Source organism: Nematostella vectensis, chromosome 3 (assembly GCF_932526225.1).
Source record: "Nematostella vectensis chromosome 3, jaNemVect1.1, whole genome shotgun sequence".
Lineage (NCBI taxonomy): Eukaryota > Metazoa > Cnidaria > Anthozoa > Actiniaria > Edwardsiidae > Nematostella > Nematostella vectensis.
This window is the reverse complement of record NC_064036.1, coordinates 3,731,645-3,745,381: the sequence shown is the minus strand read 5'-3', so window position 1 is coordinate 3,745,381 and position 13,737 is coordinate 3,731,645. Positions and strand designations below refer to the sequence as shown.

The following is a 13,737-nucleotide window of genomic DNA, read 5'->3' as shown; positions in this document are numbered from 1 at the left end:
ACTTTTTTTTAATCATGACTCATGAATCATGACATAAACACAGGTGACAGTGGAAAAAATTATATATATTTTTTCAATTAAAAAATAAAAGAGAAAAAAAGAAATGTTCTAAGGAATAAACTGTGAACTATTTCGGGGGCTGTTTCAAGCGGCTAAACAAAGCCATTAGCGGCTGATAGACGTGATCTACACAGATAACCTTTTGCTTCTACCTGTACTCTAGAGAGAGAGACGGTCGCTGTGTTTTGGTGTTTTGAAAGAGTTTGACAGTTTGACAGTTTTGCTCTTAGTGTGAACATCCGGAGAGCTGCGTCAACGGTGGAAAAATCACGTAGTAGTTTTCATCTGTTTATTAAAGAATATAAACGTCGCGTCTAGTTCTCAACATAAAAACATACACGGTTACACACGGGATTTAATTAAGCGCGAGCTGAAAGTTCAAAGAGCTGTTTGTTCCTTACCTCGAAAGCAAAGATAGAAGCAAAAGCATCGGGAACATCCCGCAAGAGCCAATTCCACGTGTTAACGAAGCTTTTTTATGCACAAATGAAGATGTTTTATTTAGCACAACAATTTCTCCAACAAGAAACACAAAATTATTAAATACAAACTAGCTTACAGAAAGACAATATTTAATAACTATTACTACAAGCGCAATTAACTACAAGGGCAGAGATCAGAAACAGAGATTCATGAATTGTATTTTTATTATTAAAAGCAAAGGCCTATCGACTATACGCTGCTGAGTATTATTCTATTTTCCAAATATACACTTTAAAAAAAAAAAAACTTTAAATGCCCCCTACAAGGCAAGATGCAATTGCTACATCCGCCACACATCCACTTATTAAAAACGCAAAGACTTTGCTTTGCGCAAATTTTGCATTATTATTTTTTTCTTCAGATGATATTCCATATATGTGAAAAATGAGGCCTCGTTTATTAATTTTACACCAGCAAAAATTATATTTTTAATTTACCTGACAAATGAAGATGAATGACTTAGTTCAATCTGACAGGAACCCTGCTATTCTTTGTAAAATTAAAAAAAAGTCACAAAAGATGGCTTGTTATCTTAGAAACGATCTGAGTTACGAATAATAGAAATATCGTTTAAGGTCCCTGTAATGTTAACTTTAATTATTCAGGGATTAATCAAAACTCCATTTACACTGTAGCCAATGTTTCTCAGGATTAGATAGAATCACTTTGCTCAAGTAACCTTTTTCTGAATTCAAACCACCGAGAACACCGATCTTGTATGTCGTTCGTCAACTCCTCCACACTGAGCCAGTGATTTATTGCATTTGAATGTTTCATGTTTTCTTGCGTTAATTCCATGCTTTTTTGTGGATGTATTCTTTTCCGTTCAAAAGCCGGGTGGCTTGACCCTTTAGTTAGTTTTAGGGCCACATCTCGAATGTTAGGTTTGTGATTCCTAGTTGAAGGATAAGTTTTTGCGAGGCTGTGCGCTGTGGGTCTACGATAACTATCTGCAATTTGAGTGCTGTTGGCGCGGGAAAGAGCTACTCTTGGGGTCGGACTAACTGATCGCTTTTCCATCTGCTTCGAAGAATTATCGCCGACCTCAATATCCCCATCGTCTACATCAATACTATCCAACGTAATATCCACTGAAATATCCACAGACTTTTCCCCAGATAATGCCAGCTCGGCTTTTACAAAAGCATCACTTTTGAGCGATGTATTTTGAAAATTCTCGGACTCTTCTTCGATTTTTTCGCTCGAATTTCGAGTCACTGCATTATTGTTGTTGTCACTGCTTTTCATGCTCCGTATAAATCGTTGAGGATTTATTACGCGCATTCTAGTCTTTTGCCTAAATTTAGTGGTCGCACTTTTATGTTTCTTTTCTTCCTCTTCTGGTAACAAGTCCATTTTGCCAAGTAGCAATAATGTCTTTTTCATTTCGGAAGACATGGGAAAAATTTCAGGTGTCCCTCGTCTTTTAACACTCGGTGGCCGTATAACTTCGTTGGTCTTTTCCTTCCCATTGTTTCGTTTACTTGATGCTAGCGAGGATGTCGTTGACGGTGTCTTCCGCCTCGTGAATGAATTCGCGATCAAAACCTGTCGGGCAACATCCCTGAATGAAGGAGTCCCTTTTGGCTCAACCTGAATTATTGCGCTTTGTGAGTTCGTCTTCCTCGCCTGAGAAAGCTTTCTTGGCTTGTCCATGTCGGACACTAAATGTACTACTAACCGTTTATGTTGTCCATCGTGTTATACTATATGTTAATTCCCCTCTGAGAGGAAGTTTTTCCGGAGGCAATTTGTAGCTCAGTTACAAAGATAGATTAAAATCTCCGACACCCGATCAGGAACGAGGCATGGTGCGAGTACAACCAGTTTAGTCTCACCGGTAGATATCCCTGTGTGACCCTAATCGCAATGTGCTTTCAGCAATCGGCTATCATACGCAAACAACTGCCGGTTACCAATTGGCTTCGCTATTATCTATTCAGAAAAACCTGTTTGATCAATAGCACATTGGAACTTCAAATAACCGATTATTTGTTTGAGTAAGAAATTGAACGTGATAGTTATAGTAAAAGGGTATTTACTAGGAAATCTTAACCCTAACTTCACCGAAAAATAAAAATTTGAATCGATTGTGCTAGAGCTTTGGCCACTCTATAAAAGCCTATAGTTGTGTAAAAAGAACTAATAATAATATGTTCTTTTTTGAAGAAAGAAAATTTAGCCTTAGGCTAAGAAAGGTGAAACAATTATTACCGCGAAAATATGATGTCAGGGAATATGCAAATATTCCAAATCGCGACGAAATAGAAATGTGAAGGGAACTAAACGCATATATTATTCCCTATTTCTAACAAAATAAGATAGCCGACGACTAGAGGTCCTTTATTTTGGTGTATTTGCGTTCTCCTCAGTCCTATTTAACAAAAGATGTGATTAACTTCTCACATGCCCATAAAGCTGAACAGCAAACAACCCCTCATTTTCACGTATTAGGTAATGTTACTGGGATTATTGGCACAAAAGCGAGACTGATTAATATATTAACTGATAGGGGGCCAGTTTAATGGACATGCCATCGAGTATTACGAGCTAAGAACAAAAGCTGACAGTCAATAATGGACAATCGCAGAGAGTTGACAAGTATTTCAGCCATGCGACAACTCGAAAAGACTAGACGACAAAAGACATATAATGCGCATAAAGAAGAAGTATAGCATATAGGAAAAGGTGGAATACTAAAATACGGGCGGATAAATTTATTGGGGACTCAAAAGGGAGGCATTTGTTTAATTAATGTTTACGACGAAGCATGCTATTCCCCTAAAGCACAAGGAAGCCCAATACACTGAAGGATTGAAATATACCTAAAAGAGTTTTGTACAACAAAGAATTGCGTTTCGTGAATATTTCACGGGTAACCACTTGTATCCATAATTTATAGGATCCAGTATTATTATTAATGGCACGTCAAGGCTTTCTCGGACTTGCTTAAAACAATATCCATCGGTAATATGTATTATGCATGGCTTACACTATGCTTTCATGTAACAACTTGTGGGTACGACATCGGGAGCGATGCATTTTAGAGTTCAATAAGGGTTCTAAGTAATACAATAACACACACAGAAATATTTTCAAGTTTGACTATGACTGTTCATGTGAGCATCTAATAAGTCCCCTAAATAAATATCGATTGAATGTGATAAAATGAAAGAAACCAATCGATATCGAATAGTTAACAGCTCGATTAAAGGTGTCATCATATCCATTAGAGTCAGTGTTATCAAATGATCGAGATGTTGAATGGATTGAGTTATAATGGAGAAGACTGTGGAACAAATGTGGCAGCTGTTAAAATACTTATATGATAAAGATGGACCAAGTCTTAGATTAAAAGTATCAATAGTATACTGATATAACTTAAATTGGATACAGTGTAAAATAATAAACTATAATTACATAAAACAAAAAGGAAAACGTTTTGACAGTAATATAACAATAATAATTTTGGAAGATTATTTCTAGCCTACGTGTATAGCCGATAACTCACGAAACAAACTGTTCTTGCTTCAAGACCAAAAACATCATCTGGCAAAGAGAACTACATTTGTTTTCCCTGATGGTCTTTACTGCCTACTGAGCGGAATTGAAATCTCTTGAACAAGAGAGCTGAAACACCTATGTACTGTAGAAGCGATTTGCGTTTGGTGGATTTTATGAGACAGGCCAGACAATCTCACGCTCTATTCAATATGCCTGTCTTGACTATGACCTTGTTTTTTTTTTATGAAAACACCCCACCAAACGCAAGTAGCGACAGGGTCCCACGGAATAGTCTGCCAGCTGATGAGTGTGCACGTACACAAAATGCTCAGAAGGAATGAGGGGAACAAAAATGGAGGGAAGGGAAGACGTAAAGCTAGGCTTCATAGCGAGTAGCAAGCCCACCCTCTCCTCTCACATCCAAGTCGCCAACATGTTTTGCCATCAAAAGATTCTTCAATCAATCAAAAACATACAGAGAAAAATTTATTGTCTTCGGGCCTTTTATATAAGATACGGAACTGATTGCATTTGAATTTCGTAGGTATACATTCGCCGACAAGGGCGAATCCAGATTTGTGTACTGGGCACCAATATATAAAACATATGTGGGCCACCGGCGGGGGGGGGGGGGGGGGGGGGGGGGATTTTGAGCTTTTAGCTTCCATACGTATTATTAAAACTTTAATAAGAGGGGTAAGGGTGCACACAGATGAAAGCGCCCCCCCCCCCCCCCCCCCCCCCCCCCTCGCCCGCCTTTTGTGAAGCTGATATTTTTTTTACAATTTGAAAATTCATAATACGATTACTGGAAACTTCCTCTTATAGTTATATAAGGAGTGCAGTAGAAATTTGGTTCTTTGTATATTCGTAACATATTCCAGAGCTCTCTGACCAAGCTAGTATAACAAAGCAGGCGAGCAGTTAAACCATCCAGTAGTCCATTTTTGCTACTGCACAGTCAAACATCACAGTGAAAATCTAAAATATGAGTCCTTCCCGATCACAACCTTTGGTAGAGAACTTGTTGAATGTCTTGGCTTACATAATATACAACCCAGCTACGGGATGATACCAGTACTAGGACCCACAAAACTCATTTTTGTCCAGGGTCCTCTGGTTGGCCTTCACCATCTTCATTAGGCCTATGCCGTTTGCGTTTTCTTATGTCATTGAGGGTCTCCTCAATAGAACGTAGGTCACGTTTATTCTCGCTTGGAACTGAAAGAAAAGGTAAAGACAAGTACATGTATTATAACTTTTTCTATACTTGACCATTCCTCAAGCCCTTTGTTCAAAATTCACTTAAAATCTTTCTAAATTCTTTGATCTTGTTATGTTACATATTGCAATTCTGATGTATAAATACCACAAGGACTTATTGCTAATAGCCTCATGAAACTTCTTTAAGGTGCATGGCTACAACACTAGACCTTTTATTATCTTCCAAAAGCTAGAACTAATTATGGAATTTTTTGTATTTGTTTTCAAGGTCCCATCACATGAAAATGCTTAGATGATAAAGGATTCTTATTTCCCTGTTAAGGGAAACTAAAATATAATTTCTTGGAACAGTTTTGATGCTCAAATACCATTATTGTATATAAACTTCCACTTTATACTTTTTGTTTTGTTTAATCTGTGTGTGTCCTGACCTACTGCATAATGCACTTATTTTGAAATCTGTTCTTGATAACCCTTCAGTTATTTCACTTACAGTATGCCAGTACCCCTTAAACAGTTATTTTGTTATTTGATTTTAGAGTATTTTTGTAAGCTTGGGGCAAATAAAAGACTGTTGTCTACTCATGCCTAAAAATAAGATACAAAACTATATCTGCAACCTAAATCAGAAGGGTGGAGAGAGGTAGATTGATCCCTGTGACCTCAGCTCTACCCCATCCCTCAATGTTTTTTACAAGTGAAGCAAATTCAGTTTCCTCATATCTCCATTTTTTCAGGGTCAAAGAGTTAAACATTGCTCAGTGACACTTTTCTTTTTAGGTACCAGTAGAATTCATAACTACATACAAACCCTTCAGATTACAAACTGCATTAAACAGTGCACATTCTATTCTCACAATTTGATCAGTCACTTGCGAAGTGGATTCTATTATGTCTCTTTGTGCTAATTTTTGCTACTGTATATTAATATGGAACACATTATCATAACTTTTATTTGCACTTTACCATTCATAAATGAAATCAAAGCAGTGAGTACTGACCTACTCCATAAGATGTGTTACTCTTGGTAGTGGTAGCAGCGGCCTTTCCACTTGATTCACCTAGCAAATGCTTGTATTTGTCCTTATAGAATGTACCAGCAGAAGTCCCAGGACCTTTGGGGGCTTTGCTAGCAGGCCAATACGGCGCACCTGATGCAAACATATTGGTAGCACTTTCCTCAGATGTTTGTAAACTTGAGACCTGTTTTAACAAATAAACCAAATAAAGCATTTTTTCTCAGAGTTCATAAATTCACGGTGTATAATGGAACCCCTTTAGTAGTTCATGTTAGCAAATCGTTTTATCAAGGTTCCAATTCATTAGAAAATTGTTCTGAGGGTTACTAAAAACTTCTCCTACCTCACAGAATAAAGTAGTACAATTGAGCTCAATGCACTATATGTAAGAAAAATCCCCCCATTCACACACACACGCACACAAGCAGCAATCCCAACAGAAACTAAATATTTACCTGGGCTTTCTTCTTCTTCTTAGCCACCTCTGGATCATACTCCTAGAAACATTGCAAAATCAATAATATTACCATGAGCTAGAAATTGTCAAAAAACTGCACAGACAAAATAATGCCTAGAAAAAAGATAGGGCAGTCCCAAAACAGCTAAAGACAAATATATACTGCCATGAGTAGAAACAGTGCAGTAACAGAGCAGCACCGACAAATATAATGCCATAAGCAGAAAACAAACAAAAATATGTTGATATAAGAGCTCAAGGGCAAAAGAGCAGTGCTTTCATTGCAAAGAGAACCCAGAATTTTCAAGCACTGACCAAATGATGCATTGCAGCAAAATCCATGTCTAGTCCACTACATATCTCCCTTTTCCTATTTTTTTCTTGGAAAGGGGAACTCATAAAGATCTGATCTAATAACATCAACTTATGTTCAGCCTAAAATTTTATTCTTTTTACAAATAGCATTCACTTTCCAAAAAACAACTTTATTGAAAATTTGCAACTACATGTTGGCACTTATTTTAGTGCCCAGTGTTGACAGGCCCAAGGCAAGCCTGAGGTTTGAGCTGACATTGATATGTGCATAAGATGGTTCATATGTAACATTCCTAAGACAACATACAACACCTCTCCATTTCTGTAGGCCTCCAGCTCCTCATCAGGTGGAGGGGATTCCTGTGAGACATAGACTTGTTAATATACAGAACACCAGAACTGAACACTTCAATTTATCAATATAAAGTATATCACACACCTTTTTAAAGAGCATGACATATCTGTCAACTTCATCTTCACCAAATGAAAAGGTTGTCAGACCACCTATCTCAGCAACATCATGGCTGTTGAAAAAGTGTATCGTAAATAAATGACAGTGGTTAGGTACAATATTAGAAACTCCATATATATATATATATATATATATATATATATATATATAATGCATGAGTGCAGGCGTTCATATAACAGTGCTCAATAGATAGGTGTAGAGCGGGATATATTTTGGTTTGTAGGAAAAAAAACACGCGAACTACCGTTTCATCTCTACAAGCCTGTTTCGTGGTTGCCCACTCATCAGGAGATTTATTAAGAATATATTACTACCATCACTTATATACTATCTATGTATAAAATTAACATGAAAATAGGGCGAAGAAGCTTTTGACAAGTTCATGAAGCAGAATGGCATTAAACACACCACTACAGCACCGTACCACCCAAAGAGCAACGGCCAGGCTGAAAGATTCGTCCAAACCTTCAAGTTGGCATACGAAGCCGGGCAGGGTCCTCCATCGCAGATCATTGCAGACTTCCTCTTGAAACAGCGCAACACCTCTAATGCAACTACCCAGCAAACACCGGCCAAACTGATGTTGGGAAGAAACCTGCGCACACGTTTAGATTTGTTGTCACCATACAGACCAGCATCTCCTAAGACGGCACCTGCAAAATCACAACCGTCACGATGCTTTACCATTGGCCACAAGGTATGGTATTGAGACTTCAGCGTCTCTGGGGGGAAGTGGTCCCCAGGGTGCGTAACAACAAAGATCGGGAATGTGATGTACGAAGTACAGCCAGACAAGTTCCCCCAACAACACGTTCGACGTCATGCAGACCAGCTCTGCGAAAGAACTGCACCTCCTTATCAAGATAGCATGTCTCACCGAGATCACCAGCTACTTCCGATGACCACGCCAGCAGCTGAGCCACTCAGCTGCACAGAGGAAGATGGCGACGCTACAGAAACATTAAATCCCCCTCAAACAACAAGACAGCAAAATCCACCGACGATCAGTGAGGAAGTTCCCGAGGATGCGGGAGAGCCGGACATGCCTAGGAGATCGTCACGCGCGAACAAGGGCATAGCGCCAGACAGGCTGAACTTATAATCAGACACGTTACGTCGTTAGTTAGGCTACCCCCGACCCCACAGCTTCCTTAGAAGAGGGGGAAATGTTATATATGTTGTGTACACACGTTGGGTACCCTGTGCGGAAGCGCGGTTACTCAGCCGGCCAGAGTGTTCTCCAGTTGTATGAATAGGCTCGTTGATTATATGCTAAATAAAGGTTCATTAACACCTTCCTACATACTCAACAGTTTATATATCTTGTCTTGAATTCATTCTCGGTTAGTCCTATGTAGGTTTGGAGGTGTTGTTGTCCTTTCTTTTTACAGTAGCTTGGTAGATAACAGATGATTGGAGGCAGTTTCAGTCAAGGGGGCACGCGTTCTTTCGTCTGCAGTTGCATGTTTTGTTATTGGCGGTGGCGAGGGAGGTAGGGGCGTCTTCGGTTGTTATTGATGAGGCGATTATGCGTATGTTGTGGCTGTCAATTATCTGCTTGGTGTTGCTCATGCAGCTATAACTGATTTTGATTGTGTTCCGGTTGAAGATTTTTCTGAGTTTGTGGTCTTTAGGGAAGTGCTTGTCTATGAGTGAGTGGAATCTGTGGCCAATGTTGGTGCTTGTGTTCTTGCTAAAAGGGGGGTTGTACCAGATGATGTTGTTGCGCTGGCGGTTCTTGTCTTTGCTTGTGGTGTTTGGTTCGTAGTGCAGCGTGTAGTTATATCCACTTTCGTCGAGTGCTTTTTGGTATGGCGGGGCGGCTTGGCCGAAGGTTTCTTTGTCTGATGATAGTGTAGATAAGCGTTTGTTGATACTGGCAGGGACATTCTTTGTGATGGTAGGTGGGTGGTTGCTATCGCGGTGGACGTACTGTAGTGGGGCGTTCGGTTTGGTGAAAGGCTGGTAGGTGTTGCGGTTCAGGTCGAATGTGACATCTAGGAAGTTGACTACTCGCTTGTTGGCTTCTATGGTAATTCGCAATCCGTTGTTGTTGAAGATGCGGCATAGTTCTTTCTTGATATTTTCTGTGTTTTTAGGTGTGGCGCTTGTGATGGCTAGTCCGTCGTCGCGGTAGAGTCCTACGTTCATGTTAAGGTCTTGGAGTTGGGAGAGGAGGAAGTTGCCTACAAGTTCGCATGTTTCAGCGCCGTCGTAGCTTCCCATTGTCACGTCGACGTGGGCAACCACGAAACAGGCTTGTAGAAATGAAACGGTAGTTCGCGTGTTTTTTTCCTACAAACCAAGATATATCCCGCTCTACACCTATGTATTGAGCACTGTTATATGAACACCTGCACTCACGCATTATATATATATACGTCAAAGACCACTTGGCCATGTGAATAATAAGAATATCTCGCCAGCAATTTGCTGCACATCAACCAAACTTCAGTCAAGTAATGTATAACATTCATATAACCTTCGAAAATGTCTGGATCCGTCCCTGCTGTCCATTGGATTGAAAAAGGCTCTATACTAGAAAGTGAACCATTTATTCAAAAGATATAGTCCGCACATTTTGGAGTTAATTCAATTTTTAAAAATAATTTTCATTATTACAGTAATATAATTATTTTTAGTTATGCATTTATAATTGAATGGCTAAAGTCAATAAAGCCCAAGTGTAGTTGATTTAAAACAGCATCTTATAGTACTTGTCTATTATTATTAAATACAATCTTGTTATTTGAATACAAACTTGCTCATACAATAATAATAATAATTTATATGTTATACTTTACTTAACCGAAGTTTGGTTTATGTGCAGCAAATCGCTGGCTGGATATTTGTATTTTTTTCCAAGGTTACATGATCTGTGGCATCACAACCTAAATAACTTTTTGTCACTTGTCCATCTACCGTTATACATTACTTGACCCAAGTTTGGCTAATGTGCAGCAAATCGCTGGTGAGATATTCGTATTATTCCCACGGTCATGTGATTGCTTAGTAATTAAAATGAATCTGAGTATTCAATATTTTAACGCATCTTGTGAGCCATAGAAATTGAACGAAATAGAGAAAGCAAAAAAAAAACCCGACCTGCATTTTGTACTCAACCTGCATCCAACCTGCATTTTGTACCCTCCGGCAAAAAAAGCAGCCCCCAAAAATCATGATAGTGTAGAAGGTGTAAAAAAATATGTTTCAATACTTTAAATGTATTCCTTTTGACAAATAAAAGGATCTTGCATTGACATATAAATGACAAAGTGAAGGTGAGGCCTCTCATATTTTAACATTGACCCAGCCGATGCACTCTCAAGCTCAAAAACCCAAATGCAAATTTAAAGAAGAAAAAAACCTTTTAACATACACAATACTCCTCTGGACTTTGTTCATTGGGGGAAACTTGAGCCTAGTTCGCTTTGCATCATTAATAAATTTATTTACGTCTTTTTCAACCTAAAACAGAACAAGAAACTTTTGTGAGAATGAGAAAAACACTGGGATTATTGTAGATGGGAATGGAATAGAATAGAGAAACTAATAATAAATGATGAATAGAAATGCCAATGAATGGTTCTTGAGGAGCACTTGTATATAAATGTCTAAGTACCCCGTCCTTTGTGTGACAGATAACAGGTACATTGAATTTCATCTGACTTACTTAATAAATTATTTGAAAAATATCTACAATTTAAATTTGATTTTTAATTGTCAGTGTTTTTCCTCACATTAAAGATGGATGCTTGGTTATGCTGGAAATTCAAATCCATTCCTCGCATAGGAATAGTGTAGAAAAGGATAAATACTGTAGCATGTGACTTACTTTTTCTCTAAAATCAGCTTTTTTCTTTCTCTCCTCTTTTTGAAGCTTAGCAAGTTTTGCTCTTTTTTCTGAAATTTAAATAAAAAAATTTAGAGGCAGCACAGCAAAACCTGAATTTGTGGATCAGATCCAGGCTCGTACCCAGCAGGGGTGCAGATACCTCCCCCAATTTTTAGCTTTATGCAGCCCTTTCAAGTGAAACACTGCTGTAGCTAGTCAGCAGTTTCTTTTTACCAAAACCACAGCTATTTGCAGATTGGGAGAGTGACTGAGGATTGGGGAATAATTGAGTGCTGTGCTTATGGATATTTGCAAGCAAATTTGGATTCATGGGGATTTTTTTCTAGTTTGGCTTCAAATGAATCAACACATATCCCCTAAATGATTTCTTTCCTGAAACCAAATTGACTCAAAATTGTTTACACTGCTATTCTGGGTCTATTTGACCTGGAATTAATTTGCTTGGCTTTGCGGTGAAAAAAGTTGTCAAATATTGTGGGAGAGGCATGTTTGCTGGCCCTCTCTTCGAAACCTTCAAGGAGTGCACATTGTATGATGGAAATAGACCTGGAGGATCCCAATAATACACTAGTCATTTGGTCCCGGGAAAGTGTGTGGTCAACGTGGGGGTTTAGAGCACTTTCGAACGAGAATATGTCTCGAGGGGGTAGGGGAATTGACCGTTTTTTACTCTAAGACTTGTCTCCACCCTTGGGGTTTGGGACAAGTGAATAGTGTCACAAATACAGGGCTGTAGCAGGGGGTGGGGCAATGGGTGTACAGAAAGTCTTTCATTTACCAAAAAATTTCGTATTTTAGTTATTTTCCAAAGTTCTATCCAAAGGGGCTAGTTTTTTTTACCAAATTTCCCCTTCTAAGCAGCAGATCACGGCAACTCCTGCATATGTATTTGCTTGTAGGCTAATGGGTACACGTGCCCCCACTAATATTATCAAACCTTATAAGGAAATGACCAGTAGGGGCGTGGCTGTGCCCCCCATTATTTTCTTAATGTTTCTGTATTGTGCTCCCCTCTAATATTTCGAGGCCTGCTACGGCCCTGAAATGTCATGTCAGTTTCTTGCTTGAGACTCTTTCTCTTGTGTAGCAAGCAATTCCATGTATCAGCATGTGGCATAGTAGCCTGGACACAATAAAGAAGAATGCAATGCCATGGCAACTGCTGAGACCATTGTATTCTGTATTGTGTCCAGGCCCCGACCATGCTCAGGGGACCGACCAACCATTTGTCAGCACCCTGGAAGAACGATAAATAACGACTTTGCAGTGAAAAATTGCAGAAAAATTCTGGCCTTTTGTATTATTTTCTTTGAAAGATGTGTTTAGAAATTATTCTTCTATGGCATATAGGCTTTTGAAGGGAAAAGCTGTCCGTTTTCTGCCAAAAAAGTTGCCTCGAAGAGTGGAAGTTGTGGTTGCCAGTCTGTGGACCTTCCTACCCTGTTGTTTTTTATTACGAGTTGGGAGGAAGTGAATTGAGATTAGGGAGGAAAATCGCGTAAACTGTTATAAATCATGGCTAAAACGTAACCAGATCTCAATCTATGAAATCAACTCCAATAAATTGCCTGAGTATCTTGATCTTGTTGTGTATGTTTGGGAGGGGGGGGGGGGGGGGTAATGGGTTAAACACCCTGAGATATCAGTAACATAGTGAGCCTATCAAGCAACTTTCATTGTAATGGTGTATTTTTTTAATTTTTGTGTACAACGCGTCAAAATCTCAAACTTCTCCATGAAATATGTAAAACCATCGGCCTAACTTATCAATTCATCCTCTTTTAAATTTTGCAATTTTCACTGCCCTGAATAGGAATCACTTGAAAAGTAATAGACGCCTTCACTTGGACAAGCATTGCGATCTCTCTGGGACATCTAAACTAGAATAATAAGTTAAATAAAGTCCAAAACATACCACCACACAAAACTACATGCGTTAACCGCGAAAGCTTCGATCGACGCTTCTTACCTCTAGCCTTCGAATCCTCCGTTTTTGGCGGAGCATCCATACTGTTAAGGATAGAACCAAGTAGATCCATGTTTTACTGCGAGTGAATTAAGATTGTTTGAAGCAGAATAGTAATGGTATTGGGATGAAAATTTGATTCTGTGTTCTTGGTGATTGTTTGGTCGCCATTTTGGAATAGAGCCCAGGCTCTCCTAGTTTTATCTCCCGAACGAAGACTGGGTCCTACTCGATTTCTTAGGAAGCCCCTTTCTGCTTGCCTTAGCTAGAAAGAGAGCTAAAAATATATATATGCTCTTTTTTTTTTTTTTACGCATTCTTCGCTTAGTTTGATAAAAGATGTGCGCACGAAAAAGAAAAAAGAAGTGAGGGAAATGAGAT

At 38.9% G+C, this 13,737-nt stretch overlaps 2 protein-coding genes across 2 annotated transcripts; both read right to left on the bottom strand.

The window, feature by feature from the left end:
• Positions 1-689: 689 nt before the first annotated feature.
• On the bottom strand, positions 690-2,676 carry LOC116616929. The gene has a single exon (XM_032379151.2). It carries the CDS (start codon positions 2,197-2,199, stop codon positions 1,195-1,197), a length of 1,005 nt encoding a protein of 334 aa, XP_032235042.1. The 5' UTR covers positions 2,200-2,676; the 3' UTR covers positions 690-1,194.
• A 1,844-nt stretch (positions 2,677-4,520) lies between these two features.
• Positions 4,521-13,577, bottom strand: LOC5510064 (sperm-associated antigen 7 homolog). Its single transcript, XM_001630488.3, has 8 exons — positions 13,360-13,577; positions 11,370-11,437; positions 10,914-11,002; positions 7,502-7,586; positions 7,375-7,422; positions 6,746-6,787; positions 6,273-6,474; positions 4,521-5,268 (listed from the first exon to the last, which is right to left on the bottom strand). The coding sequence occupies exons 1-8, from the start codon at positions 13,427-13,429 to the stop codon at positions 5,144-5,146; spliced, it is 729 nt and encodes a 242-aa protein (XP_001630538.2). The 5' UTR covers positions 13,430-13,577; the 3' UTR covers positions 4,521-5,143.
• Between the last annotated feature and the right edge of the window lie 160 nt (positions 13,578-13,737).